General features: G+C 26.6%; 1 protein-coding gene across 1 annotated transcript; it reads left to right on the forward strand.

Annotated features, from left to right (window-relative positions):
- The first annotated feature begins 966 nt into the window (after positions 1–966).
- LOC119669028 (probable protein phosphatase 2C T23F11.1) lies at positions 967–17,337 on the forward strand. The gene is made up of 4 exons (XM_038078755.1): positions 967–1,218; positions 14,490–14,840; positions 14,902–15,235; positions 16,696–17,337. Exons 2-4 carry the CDS (start codon positions 14,559–14,561, stop codon positions 17,067–17,069), a joined length of 990 nt encoding a protein of 329 aa, XP_037934683.1. The 5' UTR covers positions 967–1,218; positions 14,490–14,558; the 3' UTR covers positions 17,070–17,337.
- The last annotated feature ends 6,435 nt before the right edge of the window (positions 17,338–23,772 follow it).

Raw genomic sequence — 23,772 nt, forward strand, 5'->3', positions numbered from 1 at the left:
AATAATTTTATTGATTTATATTGCGTATATTTATTAAACCACTTAAAAAAGACAGTGTTATATAACGTAATATAAAAGAAAATTATAATAATAGACCATTTCTTTTGTAAACATATTACAAAAGAACAACTGCTTATTTTAAAAATAACATATGAAACAACAACACTGCTGCCTTATTTAGTCCAACCTTTTTGAAACCGCTTAACTAATAAACAGCTCAAATCACATGGTTGGCAACACTAAAAATTCGTCTATTGTGAACCATTTTTGGAAGTACATACGAAATTTCCAGATATCTGTGAACATACGATTCCGTTAATTCTTTGTTTTTCGTGTCCTCATTATTCGTAAAAATGCCTTATTTTTTCTATTTATTATTTTACTGTTAAAATGCATGAAAAATTATATTTCATTTACAATCATGTTAAAAAATATATACTTACCAATAATTGCTAACAATTATTATTCAAAATTTCAACTTTAAATTTTGTTACGTGTTTTGCACATAACGAAATTGCCATTTTCTACAGAGTTGCCATCAAAAGTAGTGTAAACACTATTTATTTGTTCTTTATTATTATTATTTATTTGTTATTTATTTGCTTACAAAAGAAAAGACCTAATATAAAATAAAAAATTCATATCATTTTATTGTGAATTGCCGTTTAGCATATATTAGAAATTTTATTTTGGTTGCTTAATAAAAATTAATGATGGCAGTGCTCTTAAAATGAAACAAATGTCAAACATTGTGAATGATTAAGAATAAAAACAAGAAGGAGCGAACGCTTTAATATTTTCCAACATGTATAGTTGAATCGAATCAGACGTAGAGAGCTGTGTTTATTTTTGTCGCAAAACGAAATATTTTACAAATAATAAAAGAAACGAAATTCATATATTTAATAAAAGGTTTTCATATATATATATTAAAGATATACTTGTGAAAAATCAATGAAATAATATTGCATTTGTCGAGTTGTGTGTTGCGTGCTTTTATTTTTTTATAAAATTTTACTTTGTTTTTCTGGTTTAATTCTACGTTCGCGCAGCAACTGTTATTTTGATCTCAAAATTAAGCAAATTTTGCCTCGCTTTTATTAAATAATTCGTAATATAAGGCATATTTATATATATACTTTAAGAGTGATTCATTAAGGAATAGCATAATATAATCTTAACTGATAATACAAAATATAAGCATTAATCATCTAAAAGGTAAGTTCATTTAATTATTGCACAATAATTTTTAACCCCTTCATGTTTTTGTTGTTGTTGTTGTTACATTTTTTTAAAGTTTTGCAATTAAGTATACAATTTTGTTTGAACTTTAGAACATAGGCGTTTACATTAACCTTTAACCTTGTCAGAAATTGTAAACGAAACCATTTTGCCGGGCCACGAATCCAATCCAATAGAAAAACATGCTACGAATAAGCGGTTTTATTTTCATTTGGCGTGGCGTGCAAAGAACCAAACGAGCGCCCAAAAACGAAACTAAATTGTTTGTTATTAAAATTTAATAAAAATATATTTGAAATCGATTAAGACATTAAAAATGTTGGAGTTTAAAAAAAAACATATTTTTATGTTTTTATTAGTTCTTCTTCTATATACATATAATGTATAAGAGTCAATTAATGACTGCTGTTTTTTTTTGTTCACTTTAAATAGATATATAAGAATTTTTATGTGTACTTATATTTATATAAAACTTCTATATAATATAATATCTTAATATTATTATCTAAGAATGATTAAGCAAACATTTGTTTTGTTTTTGCGCGTTCTTTAAATTTATACATATGAAAATGTCGTCGTTAACGATTATTTCTTACGTACATTTTGCATGTGTATGCGTGTGTGTGTGTGTGTGTGTGTGTGTTGGATTGCTGAGAAGTTTGTCGTTGCTGCTGCACTGCCTGACTCCCTTGCCCGGCCTGACTCTGACTCTGCGTTTTACTGTTTCGGCTCAACGTCAATCTTTTCCAGTTATCAGCTTTTATTAACATTTCAATTTACTGCGTTAAATTATTCCAGAGTTTATTTTTAAATCGTTTTTTGCACAAATGCAGGCTGCTGAGCGAAAAGTTTATGTATGATAAATAAAATCAAAAGTAAATTTTTGTTTTTTTTTTTTCAATTGAAAATTGTTTAACCTTTCGCATTGTTCTGTTCTGTTATAAATAAAATAATTTATTTATAATTCTAGAAAAAAATTAAATAAATATTTTTGTGTCATATGTCATTTTGGTCTCAAAGTGGTAATCACATAGTTTACAACAACTTGCGGTTTCTTTTTACATTTAACATAATAGTAACCTTTACGATCTCGGTAATCTACTGACAAAAACAACTGAATATGTTTACTGGGAACAATGATTCCAAGAACGGCTGAGTCTACGTTTCGGAACCACTCGTCAATCTCGACGATCAACACCTTCCAAAGGGATTACACAAACAGGTCTGCGGGTTATAACAAAAACAACGCTATGCACTGTTATTCGGTTACTCAGTCACTAAAGTCGTTACTAGAGATCATGAATGGAGCCACTCGTCAATATCGACTATCAACACCTCCCAAAGGGATTACACAAACAGATCTCTGCGGGTTACAGCAACAACAACTGAAAATGCTATATTTTTTAAACGCTTTGCACTGTTATTCGTTTACTCATTCACTAAAGTCTTTACTGTAGATCATGAATGGTACTGTTGTAATAGTTTCGAAAGAAGTTGCAATCTTATATTGTCAACAGCTATACGATTTCATTCTATGAGGTCTATTGTATGGCCAACCTTACTTGGAGTTGAGGTAGTTTATACAGTAACGAAGAAACGTAATATTAAAAAACCCATTACTCCATTACTTTAAATATTAACATGAATTACTAAGATAATAGTGTATAATAATATATTAATACTTCTTTATATATATACATATATATATAATACAATATATTTATATATATATATAATCAATATATATCATATATATATATATATATATATATTCATATATATATATATATATGTATAGATATGTATATGTACGACATGTTACCATACGATAAGAAATTGATATGCAAAATATGAATAAAAATTTTTTTTTTAAAAATTTGAGATTAATATGACTTTTAAAAAGAATTCCCGGAAATTTTTTTAAAAAAAGGCACTTTGAACTCGACTAATTTCGGCATTCATTGCAATAGAATATACATAAAATTTAAATATTTTTTATATTATGTTTTAATGTACTTAATATATATTATATTTTTATATTATATTGTTCATATTTTAATATAATGTATATTATATATACATATATGTATATTATATATATAGAATATACATAAAATTTTAATATTTTTTATTTTATGTTTTAATATAGTTAATATATATTATATTTTTATATTATATTGTTTATATTTTAATATAATGTATATATTATAATATATTATAAGATTTTAATATTTTTTGTATTATGTAATCATATTTTTATATATACCATATATTAAATTTAATATAAATTATAATATAATATATACCGTATATTATATTTTAATATAATATATAACATTCTTTATTTTTATTTTTTTTTTTTGTATTATGTATTTTGTTTATTACGTATAAACAAAACAAAACCCGAACCACGACAATAGGCATTATAGCGTAAACCCCGTCTCGTAGTATGTTTTCCTAGTACGCAGTGACCCGTCAACTGAATGGTACTTTTTTTGGCCAGTTTGAACCAGGTCTATCTTGAGATCTGACGGACGGGGTAATGTGCACAAAGCTATACAATTACAAAATACAATTTGTTATATTTTTTCCAACTTTCATCATAGATATGGGTGTTAGGGTGGTCAGTTAGTGGAAGCAATACACAAAAAAATACTTTAGTTTACGTACAATATATCGCACATAATTCAGTTGAATGTATCGTGGTTTTTGAATCTCAACTCATTCACTATATTGTTCTGGCGTTTCTTTATGTTAATTGTATAACATATGTCGCTAAAAAAATTCACTGATTTTCTAAATGTCCATACCATTCTACACTAAATTCATTGCTTGTACTTGTTTGTTTGTGAACTTCAATCTAAGACGTCCCAAACGGTAATACTGTCTAAGACTAAAATGGACACCTACGTATAGTCAACCAATCTATTCACTTAATAATGGCTTACTAAAGATTCGGAAAGGAATTGAACTACTGTCAAAAGTAACATTGCTTAAAAAGTCTATTAAAGCTTGTTTAAAAATTTAATTAAAACAAAACCAATTAAATTACAAGCAGAAATTAATAATAAACATTTATATAATTTATTTTGTTTTCCATTATTATTTTGTTTATTCTATTTATTAAAATTTCTTATTCCCTTAAATTACAATGGCTTGTAGACTCTAAAACATTTCTTATCGTTCCTTACATTCAAGATAAATAAAATCTCATGTCTTCTAATATTTATATATTATGTGTATAACTAGCTTAATACTTAAATATATCATTATGTTTATTTTCCTAAATTTTAAAGATGTTTGTGAGTTCATAAATTCACTACAAAATTATTAAGTCAACATACAATTAACGTCACATAGCAAAAACATGTATCAGATACTCGTAAAACAAACGTAGGTTTTTTATCGGTTCAACTAACGCTTTATCTTACATTTTAAAATGCAAATTTAGATACTATATTTGGCAGCTATTAAGATTACCAGTTTTTTAGTCAAATATAGTTTTACAATTATAACGTTTAAAGTAAAATAAAGTTGATAAAAATATAAAATACGAGGGCAACTACAGAATCCATTTAACAGCTTTTAATAATGTTTTCACACATCATCATTATTAGTCTTTTTAAGTGCTTCAACAAAGCAATAATGTGTAGATCTGTGCTTCGATTATCAACTGTACTAAATTTATTTTTGTGAATCATAAGAAAGAATTTTCTATTTAAATAATTAATCAATTATAATTGTAATTATAATACTTACTCATCTTAGGTAAATGATTTTTTTCCCAAAATATAAATACATCATGAATTACATATGCACTGTTTTATTTTAAGCTTAAATTAGTAAGCTATATGTATTTTATTTTAAGTAAGTCATTTCGTTTGTAAGGCATTTTCGTTTGTAAAATACATTTTTTAGTCAAAAGTAATCGGTTCTCTATCCTATAGTTCTCATCCGTCAATTTTAGGTGATTCACTAAACATAACTTGGTCAAATTTATTATTTTTTGTAATAACATTTTAAAAATTTCTATGCGCTGCATAAATCCTGTGTATATAAAAATACTTACCAGATTTCAAGACTTGAACAAAATTTACTAAGTACTACAATGTCTATACTGACGAATCACTGTGCAGCGAGCCTTGTGTACCCATAATGACTTTTACCATGGTTATAATTCTTCAAAGATGTAGGATACTTTGTTGCTCTTTATGAATCAGTGGACATCGTTGGCAACTAGAAGTTAACATTTTTTGATCCAATTTATACAAAGGGGTTCCCTAACAGTTGCTTTAATTAAAGCGCAACACATACTCAGTACTATGGAATCGGTACTGATGAGTCACTGTGTGTTAGAAATATATACAATGAAACTTGGTGTGCCCATAATTACTTGACAGTATTTCCTTTTATGTATCAATGCTTATCTTTGGTCTGTAGGAGATGGCATTTCTTTGAAAACACTCTTTTTATCAAAGTAGGGACATAACGTATCTTACTGACGTGTAAGGTTAGTCCTTTATTACTTAAATAGACCTCCCTATGTCTGTTACCTTCATCATTGTCAGTGTGCTAACTACTACGGTATTTCTACCTGTTTTGGTGGTCCTTTTGTATTGAAATCTAAACAATGATTTATCCACAATATTACAACGGACGATTATTTCTATTAAAGTTGGTTTAAGAGTCATGCAAACCACCATTCTACCCTAACCAAACAAAAACGAACTTCTATTTCAATTTTGATACACGTTTAAAAATGTTATAGCACTGTTTTCATCACCCTATATACACGCCTGATTATACTATTAGTTTCATACCGCATTAAAAGTATGTGTACATGGTTTACCAATTTTGTTGTCCTATAATCCAGTTGTGCATGCAAAAATTAAAAGTATCCCGTTAACCTACATATAACATATGCCTGCCGTTGTGACTTAGCATTTACACTTCAGTACAAATACTTTACTTCTCCACTTCATATGCTCTCAAAAATAAGAACATTTCTGAGCTTTCATAACAAGTTTATGCTTCATTCAATGCTGCCTGCCTACCCACCAATTCCACTCAAGTGTTCCGTATCTCTGCACAATAACGACACTGTAAATTGATGACATGTAAATTCTTCCAGCAGTGTTGGAAAACGTTATTTACTCAACCGTTTAAATGTTCTACTTGGTAGCTAGGTAAGTAGGTGGATAGGTAGTTAGATAGGTAAAAAAATTATTAAAGCAGTCTTCAGCCAGTTATTGACTTTGTTTATTTACATTTCGTATTAAAGCCTTCTTGTTTCTTATATAAAAATATCACGATTAAAATGTCACGATGAATTTTATTTGTTGCTAAGTAACTACACCAATAAGGCCTGAGGTAGTCAGTCACAATATGACCTTAAAATTAGCATAAATTTTGTTAATTAATTATAATAAAATATCGAACTGAGCAAAATACAAAAATTCGAAGCTTACAATTTCTTTAATTTGCTTTTTTTAAGACGAAATATTTTATATATATATATAATTTAATATAGTATGTACCTATATATTTATGTGAGTACATAAATTTAAGGTGTTTGTGTTTCTGTTCTTTGTGTATTTTATATAACCGAAAAGTAATTATTCTGAGTTTGCAATTACTCTGTTCTGTTTGCTTTTATTTATTTCACCTTTTTATCTGTTGTTGTTCTTAAATGTTGTAGATTTAATTCAGCTGCTTAAAATAACACCTAATAAATTTGCCGACCTACACGGAAGTGCATATATACATACACGTATAATATAGTACAAAACAATGCAAAACATACAGACATGAATACCCGAAGCTTGTAAAAATAATAAAATAATAGCTTATACATATAATGCAAATAATTTAATAAATAAATCCATTCAGTTGTATCTTATATATGTTCAACCATTTGTATATAGTATATAGTGTGCTGAGGGAGGATGAGATTTAAGCTTAAATGAAATATTTATACCGAATCAAATTTTATAATGATATTCTGAGAATAAATAATAATTAATTTACCGCTTCATAGTTAAAGTGAAATACGAAATTCGTTAAAGATTCGTTAAAGAGAAGTACAGTGAAAACCCTATTAAGTTTATACCAACCAACGACAACAAACTTTTGTTCGTCGAAGAGAGTTATCAGGTTAAAAGTGTTTAAGTTGTCCCAAATAAAATAAAAACAAAAATGTCGTTTTAGAAAACATTTCTATCTATCTAATTGTATGTGCTGCTTGCGAAACATAATGAAGATATGGTGGTCAAGAGTAATATCAAATGAAGAACTCTGGAGGCAAACTAATCAAACGTCTATTAATGTTGAAATTCAAAAGCGAAAATATGAGTGAATAGGCCTTATTACGATATCCGGAACGCAGCGTTAACATGGAATCCCCAGGGAACCCGGCGTAGAAGCAGACCAATGACTATATGGCGAAGAACAATCAGTACTGAAACTGGCAAATCTCAACGAACTGCGACAAATTTGGCAAAATAGAGATAGTTAGACTACATGGCGAAGAGCAATTAATACTGAAACTAACAAATCGTTTAACGAACTTCGACAAATTTCGTAAAATAGAGATAGTTGGAAATCATTTGTTGTATCCTTAAGTTCCTAATAGAGTATGGAATAAAATAATAACTGTATCTATTAGAGTTTTCACTGTGTTTCGAAATGAATCACATGCTGCATTTAAAACAAAATTCAGTGAATTAAACTCACGTGCACGAATCGCAATACGCAATACTAACTCATTTCAGCTGAGATACGTGCAAAATTAATTAAAAATATTTACAAAAAATATTAAAAATTAAATTTTTATAAAAATTATTAACTTAACTTTACTAAACCACAAGATACTTCTCTTTATTCTTATGAAAATAATCTTATGATTATTTTTTTATGAATTGAAACTGAAATATTTACAGCATTAAATGGGTGCGTGTGTCGAAGTGTTTAAAAATAACCTGAGATACTTTTTGTTTAATTTTATGTGCACTGAACACAAACATCAAAAATGTGTATTAAAATTAAATCAAATTCTTGCAGACCGGCATTTAATTGTTGTGTGTTGTGTTGTGTTGTGTTAATTATAAACGAATTTTGTTGCAATTCTATTTTTTACGAATTCTTGTAAGCAAAAACTATTTCATTTCCAAAATTAAACGCTTCATCACTAATCGCCGATAGCATCGGAAAATGTGAGTCATTTGGAGAATGCGTTTTTTTATTTGAAACTGAATTGTTTGTAATTTTTGTTGCCAACGTATTTTGTCTATTGACTTAATAAATTCACGCACCATAGTACACTTCACTACATACACTACAGATACTTCACATTTGTTAACATTTCAATTCAATAAAATATAAACACAAACAAACAATAACAAAATAGTATAATTTTTAAGCCATTAATTTCTTTTGTTTATAAATTTTCATAGAAAATGAAATTTTTTGTCAGTACACAATTCTATTGAGCTACTAAAACAATTAAATTAACTTAAACATTTTCACTTATATACCATACTTTACCTATGAGTATCTAAATAAGTACAAAAGATATAATTAAGAATTTATATTTAATTAAAATTTAAATTAAATAGAATTTTAAATTTATTTAACAAATACCAACTGTGTTTTTTTGAAAATCTTTAACAATATAAAACAGATCCACGAATACTAAACAAAAAAAAATCCTTTTATTTTCATTTCTTATACAATAAAAACAATCAACATATTTTTAAGTGTCCAAATTTAAATGAATACCCTGCACATATATAGCGACTCTCATCCCTTAGGGTGGATCATATATCAGGACCAATCTGGAAATTCCTCAAATACGCAAGATAAAATACAATTCGAAGAAATATTGTCTTCTCTGTAAATATATAAAAAAGCGTAACTTACTTCATCACTTACTTCTCCGACATTAAAGATAGCATCAGTTAATTGAAACTAAAACAATCTGTTTTCGGACAAGGGGATACTACAGAAATAATTAGAATTGAACATTATAGAACGAAATATAAAGGTCAACTGCAGGCAAAGAGATTCAACAAACCATAATGGCATTTTTGAGATAAGTCTATTTGAGATAAGTTAAGATAGACTGCTTTTTGCACTGAGTTATACTCTTTGCACTGAGCTAAGTTCCTTGCACTGAAGAAATTTGACTAAAGTAAGCAGATTGGATAAGTTGAGCTAAACTGTTGTCACTGAGCTAGACTTCTTACACTACGATAAAGTCTTTGCACTGAACTGAAATCCTTGCACTGAGCTAAGCTCACCTGCACTGAAGAAGTTTACTTACAGTAAGCAGATTGTATAGGTTGAGCTAGACTCTTTACACTGAACTAAACTCCTTGCACTACGATAAACTCTTTGCACTGAGCTAGTCTTCTTACATTAAGCTAGACACTGCACTGAACTAGACTCCCTGCACTTAGCTACACTCTTTGCACTAAGCTAAACTCTTTACATTAAGCTGGATTTCTTACACTGTAGTAGTCTACTTCCAGTAATCATATAGGATAAGAAGAGCTAGACTTCTTACGTTCAGCTCGACTCCCTGCACTAAAGGGAATATCAATATTCACACTAACTACTATTAATTATGTATCATATCTACAAAATCTACTTTTATCTACTTTTCAACGTCTGTACACCCCGTCTGTAAATAAACAAAACTTAGCAGCAGCGGCAAACTATTCATCTGGAAGACAGATTTGTTATCCTGTTCAATATGTGGAACAAAATAAAACTGTCAAAGCTGCAAACATTTAATAAAAAACCTAATGACCGCTTAAAAAAAACTACGGTTAGTACAACAGACCACTTGAGTGACAGTATAATATATAATGTACTTACAAAAAAAAACTTTGTCAATGTCACTGGTAGGGCCTGTCTTAGTCTCCTTCAAGAACTGATTTCAAACCAATGTCATCTAGTTGGGCGCTCCTAGCTTCTAACCATTCTACTCTAAAGGCCTTTTAATTAAGACGAGCATAGCTTATTTATTCTATATGAGTTATTAAGACAAGAGTTCGTCAATGAACTTACTTTCACTTTTGCTGATGAAGATAAATTTACAACTGTGAATAGCGTTGTCATTCATTTAAATACATTTTCTAAATACTCTATATAGTATACTTTCTACTATTTTAAGCAAACACTTGTTTGCCAAAAGTTCTCAGATAAATAGAAAAAGCCAACCTCCAAAATCTGGTAATTCTTTCACAATGACAAGCAAGCTATAAGTAATTTACTTATATACTTATTAATTATAAGTATGTAAAGTTTATTTGGGAATATTCTCTAAATATAAACATATAGTAGGAAATAATGGTAGGATCTTCAAGATTTTTTGTAAAAGAGTAAGACTTAATGCACCTAGCATTGTTCTTTGGTTCAAGATATGAAAGAACATTCAGTTTAATGAAACCCAGATGAAAATTCAAGACTAAACCTTATTCGTTTGAATGAAACCCACATGAAAGTATTGGATCTTTGTGGAGACGTAACCAAGATGGGGAATAATTATTCATACAATATTTCATTATATAAATTCTGTTTTAATTTCCGAGTCATATTAAAAAAATACAATAACAAAAATGGAGTTCATAATTTCTTACTTAATGTAAATATAAATTATTTCATATTGCAAATATTATTGTTTACATTCAAATATTTACTATAATGAATATTAAAAAAAAAACTTAAAAAGTAAGTAAAAATTTTTGTTCCAAGAATTGAGTCATTTAAACGTTTATTTCTTAATATCTTAATGACAGTGATATATTACATCTATATATAAATATACAAATAATGAGTAATATGTAGATGATCTACATACTTTGTTTAATCTTAAAACTGTCAAAATATTTGATTTTTGAAATATAATAAAAATTACGTGGTTTGTAAAGTAATTTCAATTTGTGCTGAGTAACTTGGAATCTCTACACTTATATATATAAAATATATATATAAAATTTCAATTAATTATTTTATAATGAAAACACTAACTCACCTCAGGACGCACAGGAAGATATGCTGATCTACGGTCCGTCATCGGTTAAAAGATAAATAAATGATAATAATTCTAGTATAGTTAAAGCTTAATGTGGGACAGGGATAAGCCCCCCCAGCCACAAAAGAGTAAATGTGCGCAATAGCACTAACTCAAATCACAACAACAACAACAACTACTACTACCACAGAAAAATATATATTTTAGAAAAAAAAAATAAATCTATTTGATAAAAAAATAATAGATAAGAATTTTAAATTACTTATATAAACCTTTTACTATACTATATGTATATGTTTTGTATATAGAACTTCAAGTTTTCTACATGTTATCAATGAAAACTCACGTGTCACCTACTTTAAGTTAATAGCTTTAATGTCTATCAGTTTCAGTGATAATTCTTTTATCTAAATTTATTTTTTATAAGCCACTGAAAAAAATTATATCCATTAAGTGTAAAAAATTTCCACAATATGTTTTCTAATAAATAGTATAAAAATCAATGAAATCAGTATAATATTTAGTTAAGTAAATGATCACAAGATGGTAGTAATATTGAGTCATGATCTACGTAGTACGTAACCATTTAAATTTTTTATTGATAAATTTACGCTCAGCTGGTTTCACCAATTCTATTTCTGAATCAATACAAAAAAAAATATATAATTAAGTGGAATATATCAGAAGACATGAAAACACAGCTTTCATTATCAAAAAGATTAAAACTGTTTTGCAAATTCATTGAACTAGCAAATATACTACTTAAGTATCGTTGTATCTCTGCTTTAAAAAATATAAGATACGAGTATCTTTAAGTATAATTTCTAATGAATCATAATCAAACATTTTCCTGACATATGTAATTCGTGTCTAGTGTCTAGTGCTTTTTTTTTTAATTTACTCGTAATGAATGCAATTACTACATTAATAAAGCAGACCACGCATTTTTACATAATGATGACATACAATAATTCACAACGTATTAGATCAGTTTAAAAAACTGGCATGCTCATGCTAATAACCAGTAACGCAAATTCTATTAAATATTACAAAAGAATCTATAAATACTTATGCTACAATAGAATTTATTGAATAATTTGAATGAATTTAAAATATTTTTGCATTAGTCAAAAATCATGAAATGTAATTAATTTCTTATAATTATATAGTACAATATCCTAAAACTAATATCAAATGTTAAGATTATATTATAATCTATTATTATTATTTTATAATCTACTCATACTTCTATTTGAACTTGGAAATAGATCAAAAGACTTACCGTTTTACTACCGCAAATATACGAGTAAATGTGAATAATCTGTTATAATTAACTGCCTTTTTACCCTTTCGTTTATATTGAGGCTTAAATTTAACTTCTTATCCAGGATGATAAGAAGTTAAAATATCCAGGATATTTTGCGTTTCCACTTAGCCCCACCTCGTCATTCTTTAATATAAGAAGATTAAAGTTTGGAATTTTATTTATACTAGTAAAAACGACTACCTCTTATATACAATATATTCCATAATTATTATCTGATTACCTGACTTCTTACATATAAGGCAAGTACTTACATCTTATTTTAAGAAACTTTTAAATTAAATATATTAAAGTCCATCAAGGATAACTATATTAGCCGTGTTTTCATGGTACATTTTATTGAAAAAAAAAGATTGATGTTAAGCATCTGTAACTTGAATTATTATATAGGGAAATGTCTACTTAAATATATTAAAATCCCCACTATTATAGATGTGCCTTTATTTTGTTGTTGTAACCCGCTTGCGACCTGAAAGCAGATAACAGGAAAACATTTACATGACGATTAAATGTGTTAGAATATGGATGGGTGGCTGTTAAAGGCGATAGAGGGGGAATAGAAAGAAGGGGTAGATTGAGATTGGTAGAAATTAAATTGAAGATTAACTCAGATCCAGTCGGAGAAACCTGGTACTTCAATGGAATGAGTCCAAAGGTCAATTGAACGAAAGTTTGTGTGTGCAGTAGGACAAGAGAACAGAAGGCCGACGTCATGGGGGTAGAACCGTAGTTTGGGCATACATTAAGAATAAACGTGTTTACGTGCGACAAGTAACTGTTTAACACTCGATTATATCCTGAACTCAATTGAGCTAGGATAGTTCTTGCTGTACGAGGTACATCTGTCCCTTTATACTCATGTAGTATTGTAAATTCCGTATACATGTTTATCGAAAAAAAGTCAAAATAAAGCGCATTTATTAGGACTAGCTATTATGAAAAGAAGAATGACTTAATCCGCAGTGAAAGTATTTTTTTAAATTATGTTTTTTTCCTTCAGCTTATTTATATGTAGCTCCTTATTGTTACGATTATACGGTTATTACGATTATAAAAACTGACATCATTGAACTACAAAACATACACTGAAAATAGATTGGAAAGAAAGGAGAGGTTAGAAAAATATATATGAAATAAGATATGTAAAATAAAAAACAAAATAGCAGATGTTGAAGCATTTTTTTAACGAGGTGTAAAGCAAACGAAATCATAAGTCAGTGTGAGACTTTAAATCACCCCGAAGAACGACTGCTTACACTCTCGGGATCACCGATTTGGTATTTCGCACAGAGGGTGTTCAGAGCTCAAAACATCTGTTTCTTTTTTTTTGTCGTCATTTCGTCAATTACCTACATTTTTTAGCCTATGTGGTTTCATTTGTGCATAATGCATATGTCCATCGTCTCTTGGAGCAGTGCTCCAATCTTTGCTGTCATCCTCTAAGTGAATATGAGCGATCAGCAGATTTTTGATTTGTCATCGGTGTCATGTCTTGCCTGTCATAAAGACGGCTTAGCTCTTTTGCATTTGTGTCCAGTGGTAGCTATCCAGCCGTGACACAAATTGTATCATTACACACTTTTCTATAAGCACAGGCAACACGCAACGCACTGCATATATATATCTGTGATACCTCTAATCCGTCTAACATTTTTTTCTAGAAGTTTTAAGCCTTTTACCCTAAATCACAACAAATTGATATTTTACTATACTACTTTGCTTTTTACTTCAGTCAAAAATACAAATTTTTATAGAATGTACTTATAACTTTTTTTTAAGTTGAAATAAATTTTGTTTCTGATTTTAAAGTCATAAGACTAAAATAAAAAATACTTATAAATAAAATAATAAAAATAGAATTATTAAAATTTTTATTTTTATATGTAGTTTTTAGCCAATACCCGCTTGGGTAAATACTGACTTGTATTTACTTCACCGTTATAATCAACATCTAAAATGGGTCAAACATTATCAGAACCAGTGACTGCAAAGGAATCCTCATATTGTCAGAACAGTCAATATAGAGTTGGTTCTAGTTGTATGCAGGGATGGCGAATTAATATGGAAGATTCACACACACATATATTATCTTTACCAGATGATCCAGGTACTTCGTTCTTTGCAGTTTATGACGGTCATGGTGGGGCAACGGTGGCACAATATGCTGGAAAACATTTACATAAATTTATATTAAAGCGTCCCGAATATAAAGATAATGTGGAATTAGCATTAAAACAAGTAAGTAAAATTGATCATTTTATGAAATTTTTTTTTATTATTAATATATATTTTATTTCAGGCTTTTCTTGATATTGATTATGAAATGTTGTATAACGAGTCTTGGGGTGATCAGATGGCTGGTTCCACTGCTGTCGTTGTACTCATTAAAGATAATTATTTGTACTGTGCAAATGCTGGAGACTCGCGTGCTGTTGCTTGTATCAACGGAGAGGTGGAGATCTTATCAATGGACCATAAACCAAATAATGAGAATGAGACAAAACGTATCACAAAAGCTGGCGGTTGGGTAGAATTCAATCGTGTGAATGGTAATTTAGCACTTTCCCGTGCCCTTGGAGACTTCGTTTTCAAACGCAATTCTGCAAAAAAGCCTGAAGAACAAATCGTTACAGGTAAAAATAAAATGACTCATATGATTTCTGTTTTTATTTTGGATTTTTACTTGTAACTTGGTGTTATCTCTAACAAATTCTTATCAGTTTATTGATTTCTTAAAGTAATTTGAAAACAAAACTTAAAAAAAATTGCCTGATAAACTTATGAATTATGCTTTATTGCAAGTTAAATAACATTACCCTAACCAAAATTTAGTATGTTCAAATAGTTGTTGTGAAACAAATACTTTACGGCAAGGGGCCCTTATAAGATAATATGCATTTCTTTTTAAATATATTGAAAAAATATTATACTAAGTTGTTTCACAAAATTTAATTCAGTATATGAAATATATGACTATGTTGGAATAGATATTTTATTATTATTAAGTTTAGAGTTGCATAGAGATCTTTTTGACTTCCGCAAAAATAACCAAAGGTCAAGGACTTTGATTCTTTAGAAAATCGATTTCGAGTACACCGAAGAACTTTGGTGTTCCTTCTTCTTCCATAGAACTGAAAAACTGACATCAGAATCCTCAAAAAATTCTCAAAGGAAGTTGAAAAAAATGTGGCATAGAAATCTTCTTTATAAGGGAATGAAACCAAAACATTTGGAAGGCGAACATCTTTTAACAATATGCCTGGAGTAACGCAATGGATTCTCCCATTCTCTCATAACCAAATTACTACTACACAACCTTTTGCATTTTGTTATAAAAATTCTTATAGATGTTTGTAGCATATTGAAGTAATTCGAATTAGGAGAGGCAAGCAGCAATTGATCATTTAAAATTACGAATAGTTCCAGAACGTAAACCCACCGACAAGTTTGTTTTTCCACACACTTGGTTTAAGTAACGAAGACAAATATCACATATTTTACTTAAATGATATAAACAGAATTAATTAATCTTTTTCTTTCTTAGCATAGTAGTTCTGGATGAACCAGTGCTTCCCCAACGAATTTTTGTCATCTGACTCGATCAGATGCCAAGTTTTTCCAATCGTCATTCAAGTTAATAGTTTTACATTATTTAATTTATTTTTTGATATTCATTTATATTAATCCTTTGTCACAAAAACCACATTAATTGAGAGAATTGACCTCTGTTCCCTTTTTTAAAATATATATTATATGAAATATGAATACATTTATAATTTTTTTGCAATTAAAATTTAACCACAATATTCTCTGCACTACTTTTTCCAATATTGTATGGAAATAATTTATAATTATTTTTATATTAGTATAATTTTATCATAAAAATCAACATATCTATTAGTACATCAAATTCTCTTTTAACAAACAGAAATTCCAATAATATAAGTACATTTCACCTAGCTCTGGTAATATCTTACTCCATGCCCGATGACCACAATTCGATGTTTTAAATACTATTAACATGTTTTTTGTTCTGATATTAATATTACTAGTCAATTATTATATATAACATTTTCTTTTCTCTTCCCTGCAGCCTATCCGGATGTTGAAAAACGTAAAATAACCGAAGATTGGGAATTCATTATAATAGCTTGTGATGGTATCTGGGATGTTATGAGCAATAAGGAAGTTATCGATTTTTGTCGTAAGCGTATTGGAGCTGGCATGCAACCGGAAGAGATTTGCGAAGAGTTGATGAATCTCTGTTTAGCACCAGATTGCCAGATGGGTGGACTTGGCGGCGATAATATGACCGTAGTATTAGTCTGTTTCCTACATAATAAGGCATATGAACAATTGATTTCGCGTTGTACTGTCCCAAAATCAAATCCATCTACACCGACCCCCACCACAACAAATGAGATCGCACTGACGCCTGATGTTATAGAAAATTGTCGCAATTCTTAATAACATTCACACTCACTAAGTCTGTGAATCGTTATTTTATTTAAGAGAAGTGACTGCATATAATGCTCTAAGGGAAGTCAAAAACAAATTATATGCCCAATTCGATATAAAATTGGGCTTTTATTTTTTATGATTTTTACTTATACGTTACTTAATATTCGTGTTTGTTCAAAAAGCTGGTTATTTAGCACTTCCCTATTTTAATTATAAAAAAAATCAAAGAACTATTGTAAAACAAATAGAAAAGTCCTAAATTTAACTGTAACGAAAAATATATTTTATTTCTACATAGTTTAAAAAAAAAATAAAATAAATGCAATAGAGACAAATAACCAAAAGTATTTAACTACCTAAATCTTGTTAATATTCGATTTTAACTTTACGATTTAACATTAAAATATGAAAATAATTATAAGCAATTAATCAAATTCCGGTATTAACTTTAAATTATATTTTTCTAGTTTAATTTTTATTATTTTACATGTAAACAATTTAGTAAGACCGATTGTAAAAATTTATTTTGTATATATTCAAAATTGCAATTATAAAAAAGAAATAATTAAATTTTATATTATTTAAAAATTATAAAAAAAATCCTTACCCGAAGGGTTACTAGTTTACTGTTTTTATATAATTATTTTATTATTAGTAGATAAATTTGTGCCTCCAAAAATGCTTTAAAGGTAATTCTTAAGCGATTTAATAAACCAAACTGAATAGAATAACGTTTAAAAATAATTGTAAAATACATACATATACTACACTTAAAGAAAATATCTTTTAATATTAAACTGATTGTAACATATATAAGCGGATATTGTAATATGTATGTGCAAATTTAAATAAGTACTGTTTTAGAAATTATAATTTTCTTTAAGTGTAAAAACTACATTAATAAATAATAATTTTACTATATTCAAACATGTTCCAAAGTATGTTAATATTTAATTTCAAAATATGTTCTGCGCATTTATATGGGTATAGCGCAACATATGGTAACAATAATGAAATACAAAAACTTTTTTAAAAATCCTTATAAAAAATATATACATAGTTTTAAATATAAGATGTAATAAAAAATAAACCTTTCTTACTCGTATATGCGAAGAATATATAAACTATAATAAAAATATATTTGGATTTTTTTATTTTATCGACAAAGATACAAAAAGATAGATAATGGTAAGGTAGAACAGTTCAACCTGCTATAAAATTACTAAAAGCATGTGCACAACAGTTGAAGTTATAAAAGGCTTGCAAAACTATCATGGTTATATATATAGTCCCCAGTCTCTCAGCAATACAACATACAACATAATTACCAGAAATGACAAAAGTAGAGAACTGAGAAGAAAGAAGCTTTTGGAACATCTCTTATGTTTATGTTCAGCATTGACACGGATAAGCATAAATTTTCCAGAAAGTCTCCATATCTTAGGTGATATCTACTACAAGTTTGCATAGGGTTCTTACTCTAATTGGTAACACACAGAACACTAGATACTAGATATATGTGTGTTAGATTTGCAGCCAGGTATTTAACCGAACATAACCTATTTATTTTGTTCTAGGTTTCCTTGGAGATATTACCACTATTGTTTGTGACACACTGTTTCGAGCTTTAAGTTTAGGGATTTGTTTGTGTACAAATTATTTTAACCAGTAAACTTATTACGTTATTGCATTAATTTGTAATTATATGATTTCATATTAAATTATTTAAAGATTCACACGTTAACTAGCAAACCAGACATTACAAATTTTTACATTAGCAATGATATGTTCTCCAACTGAAACACTTTACAACTTACGTGAAATATCGAAAAAAATCAATGACTGGGTCCTTTAAATTTTGTTGAAAATAGACCAGCAATTCACTGGAACCACAAACGAAGTAAAATATCACCATTGCGAAGCTTAAAACAAAAATCCTTCTAATGTAACACGGCGAGTGATTTTGTTAATGAACTTTCACAGCAAATTAACAAAATTTAAAATTAAAAAAATACAAGTCAAGTACAGCTTTGGATCAGTTGGCTAATTAACACTGACTTGAGCTTCAAATTTGGCTACCAGTTCGAAACTTGATACTTGCAATCTCTCGAATCGAATCTGATACTTTCAGTTAAATAAGTCAAAACACTTAACACTTTTTAAAATAATTAATCCATAGTTTTATAGTCAACTGGTTTTTTAAATTGTAAAACATTTTCGTACTTCAAATAATGAATTTACTACGTTCACTTTCACTTTCTAGAGCAAAAAAGTAATTTCGGCAACTACAATCAATTTCTACAAATAGAAATATTTTTGAAGAATAGATTTTCATTGTCCGTAAATGCGGGTAAGCTCTCGATTAAAAACTCAATTCTTAGTCACCATACTCAATTTACAGTGAACAAGTATCCTTGTCTTCGTACATATCTATCAGTAACCTCAACGTTCCTTCAAGCAGCACATCAGACCTTGTTCTAAATAGCAAGCTATTGTTTAGTTTGCTTTAAGCGATTATTGATGACATTCAGTTATTCTGAAAATTGACAGTACAGATATTCGTCGGCAATTCTCCCTTGTCACAAATACTTAAATGCTCCTTATGAAAGCAACTATCTTGAACCCACTAAAAGCAGCATTTACTATTTGCGTGCTTGTGAATAGTCAACCAAATTACACCGATATCAGTACAACTCTAAGTTACCGTTGAATATGATAACCACTGCCTTCTTATCTCGACTGTATCGACAATTATTATAGGAAGGAGAAAAATATCATCGAAAACTAAAAACACTATGTTTAAGTGTATATAGGCACCTGAGCTAAATTTTTGCTAAGATTTTATATGCACTACAACTCAATTCTTAACCAACTGCCAACTGTAATTTGCAAAGAAGAAAAATCTCTTCCTCAATTAAAATCATTTTCATTTAGTCCCAATTCACTTCAAGTTATATCCATGTGTTAAACAATTACCTCTCACATGTTTTTTATCCATTACTTACGTCTAACGAATCTGCAGCTTTACTCTACATTATTATCTGTTCAATTTAATCTTATTGTAAAAACTGTTATCTAAAAATATTATTATTTAGCAAAAGTAAATAGTAACGCTATATATTTTAAACAATTTTTTCTAAATTATTTTTGGAACTTTACCCATAACAAAACAACACGATAACAATTAAGAACTGCAATTATTTTTAGTTTTTGCGTTTTTTATTTATATTTTTTTGTTTTTTTTTTTTTTGTTTATTAAAAACTAATTAATAATAAGTTCTTTTTTCATTCTTTTTTGCATTATAGACTTTACAATTTTCAATAATTATTTCTTATTTCTTTAAATTCAAAAAATATATATATATGTTATATATAAAAAGTATAAAATAAAAAGAAAAATTAACAATTGAAAATAAAACATAAAAATTCTCTTCTTTTTAAAACAAAATTAAATATTTTTATTGTATTCATATAAGATTTTTTTGTTTTTTGTTTCTTAAATAATATGTAAATAAATACAATAAAATATATATTTTTGTTTATTTCAGTTTTTTTTTTTTTTTGTTTTGTAATTCTTCACATTTGCTTTACATTTTATATAATAAAAACAATTTATTAAAGCAAAATAAAATAAATTATTTTCTTAAATTTAGCGTATATTCACTAAAAGAGAATTCTTTAATAAAAATTTATTTAAGTTTGCAAATTGTGTTTTTACAAATCATATATAAGTATTTATATAATTATAATTTCTTTTACATATTTCGTTAATTGTCGTTTATTTGCTAAATATTTATTTGTATTTGTTTTATTTTTTTTTTATTATAAAATAGTAAATATAATGTTTTTTTCTCCTTTAATTTTGTTACATTTATTTTATAATAATATATATATATATAGTTTCTTTTTATTACAGTTATATTTATTTGTTGTATTTTTGTGTTCATGCAAAATTTTCAATTCTTTACATATTTATATTATAAATTTAATTCCTGTTTTATTTAATTGTTATTTAAAATAATTTTACTGTATGATGAAAAATGTTTTTTTCTATTTTGCTTTGCTGATGCATTCAGTTTAATGAAATTATTAATTTTTACACATCATAAATTTTATTCTATTTTATTAAATTTGCTTTTTATTTTTTATTTACAAGCAATATTTTTTATATTCTAATCATTTTTCAAATATGATGTACATATATATAGATATATAGACATAAACACAATACATACATGTTATTATGCATATATATAAATACATATGTATTTATTTGTATAGAACGATTTATATAATATATAATTTTAATGAATTGAATGCTTAGAATTAATGATTTCAATTTATTTCTAATTTGGTACATTAGATAACAATACAAAACAATTTAATTTACATATTACAAAATGATTACAATAATATTGATAACAATGTGCGTAAATACTAAAATAAAATACATTTTTTTGCATAGCGTTTTATTTATAATGAATTTTGAGTGAACTGCCATTTTGTTTTCGTTGATTGACTAATTAATTCATAAATAACAAATTTATAATAATAACAACATAAAAATTAATTGAATAATTAAAAATATTTAATATTATAAACTAAAGTTTAAATATGACTTATAAGCAATATTGTATTTATATGCGATTTGGATATAATAATAGTGTTAAAGTATAAGCAAAAATATATAAAAATATGAAATAACATGAAGTATTAGACTAATGTAAGATTATATGAACATTTTATAAAATTTTTTAAATTTTCTGAATTGGTACTAACAATTTTCAGAAATATGTATTTTTAAATCTTAGTATTATACTGAGAATAATATTAATATAAAATATTAATTTTTGATAAATAAATTTAAAATTTTTATTTAAACTACAATAAAAAAAAATTTAATCGACATGTACTCTGTATTACAATGTTTACGTATATATATTTTTGAAACCAATTAATAAAACTTAAAAAAGATTTTACTAAAAAGAACAAAGACTAATAATAACAGAGATTCTGACAAATTTAGATTTATTTTTGTAAAATAGAGTATTTATCGAGATTATAATTTGCAAGTGTTTGTTAATTTATTAATAATATATTATTATTCAAAACGCTCATATAATCTCCATTAGAAAAAATAAAATGTTAATGTATATTAAAATCATTACAAATTTTTATAAAACTGAATTTTGTCTAAAAAGTAAAAGAATTTCCGCTACCAATTAATATATAAAATAAACAAAAAAAAAAATGATTACATATATTTATGCTTATAAATATATAAACAAATATAAAGATAAAAAACTATAAGACAAGTTATATAAAAATAATTATGAAATAGGATACAACCCGCATAATATTGTATAAAATTTAAAATATATATTGATTGAAATATAAAACATAAATAAAACAAAAAATTTATATATTACTTATAAACTCATATTAATTTATATTTACTTATTAATTTTTTTTCGAATGTAAATGAAAAATGTTTTTATATAATGGTTAAAATATAAGGAAAATATATAAATATAGATATGTAATAAATATATTTAAAAAAAAAATATTTTCATATCAACAGTATTGAGTTGAAGATTTTAATAATAAAATTTTAAATATTCAAAAATTTCTTTTTAATGTTTATTAATCTTAAAAATAATTAACAAAATTTGTGATACAATGCATTTTATTTTTATATATGAAAAGTTCTACTAATTGTAATTTTTATGATGCACTAAAAAATAAGTGAATTGTACATTGAACCATTAATGAAACTAGAAATAAAAGGAATTAATTTTATGCTCCAATTAAGAACGGGTCCATAGCTCAATACTATACGTCTTTTAAAAAATTGAAAAATTTCAATTTAAGAATTTTTTCAAATATATTTTAATTTGTTAAATGTATATGTATTTAAAATTTTGCATGTAAAAAATCAAATTTTACTGGCAACAGACCCATTTTCTAATTATATTTTACGTGTGCTCATACATAACTATATGGTTTATAAAGTTTGAGTAATTTCAAAAAAATAATATTAATACAAATAATTTAAAATGATTTTTAATAAAGAACCATTTGATTATGTTGTTATATCTTATAATCAATTAAGATTAATATTTTAGTACATAGTTTTTATCATTAAAAAAAATACACTGTATCATATTTTTGAACAAAACGATATTTAAATATGAAATTTAAATATATATTATTTTTAATAAATAAAAAAATATTATTTAGTTTAGTGTTATTATATACTTAATATATACAGAAATAATTTATTTAATATCTAAAATTTTTGCTTTGTAGTAATATATACTTATTATTAATAATTTTATTAAGTGTATTTGATTTGTATAATTTGTTGTTATTTTGCTTAATGTTTTTGCTTATACTAAATTATATTTAAGACTTCAGATACTTATCTTATATGTATGTATATGTATTTACAATGATTATCGAAATTGTAACCATTTTAGTACAAACTGATATTTTCTTATATAAATTTTATAACTTTTATATTTTAACTAATTCACATCTATGCTTTTTATCTATAAATTTAAATTGTATGAAAACAAAAAAATATACATGAGTACTTGGTGATATAACTTAATTTAATATACATTAGTAAGACTAGTTAGCAAACTAGTTTGCTATTTTGTATCGTTAAGTTAGTAACTAACTTTGAAAACTTAATTATATCAATTTT

This window comes from Teleopsis dalmanni, chromosome 1, assembly GCF_002237135.1.
Source record: "Teleopsis dalmanni isolate 2A chromosome 1, ASM223713v2, whole genome shotgun sequence".
Lineage (NCBI taxonomy): Eukaryota > Metazoa > Arthropoda > Insecta > Diptera > Diopsidae > Teleopsis > Teleopsis dalmanni.

Coding starts and splice junctions, on each gene's coding strand:
- LOC119669028 (XM_038078755.1), top strand. CDS start 14,559: ATGGGTCAAACATTATCAGAACCAGTGACTGCAAAGGAATCCTCATAT. Junction 14,841..14,901: donor TGGAATTAGCATTAAAACAA/GTAAGTAAAATT, acceptor ATTTTATTTCAG/GCTTTTCTTGATATTGATTA. Junction 15,236..16,695: donor TGAAGAACAAATCGTTACAG/GTAAAAATAAAA, acceptor TCTTCCCTGCAG/CCTATCCGGATGTTGAAAAA.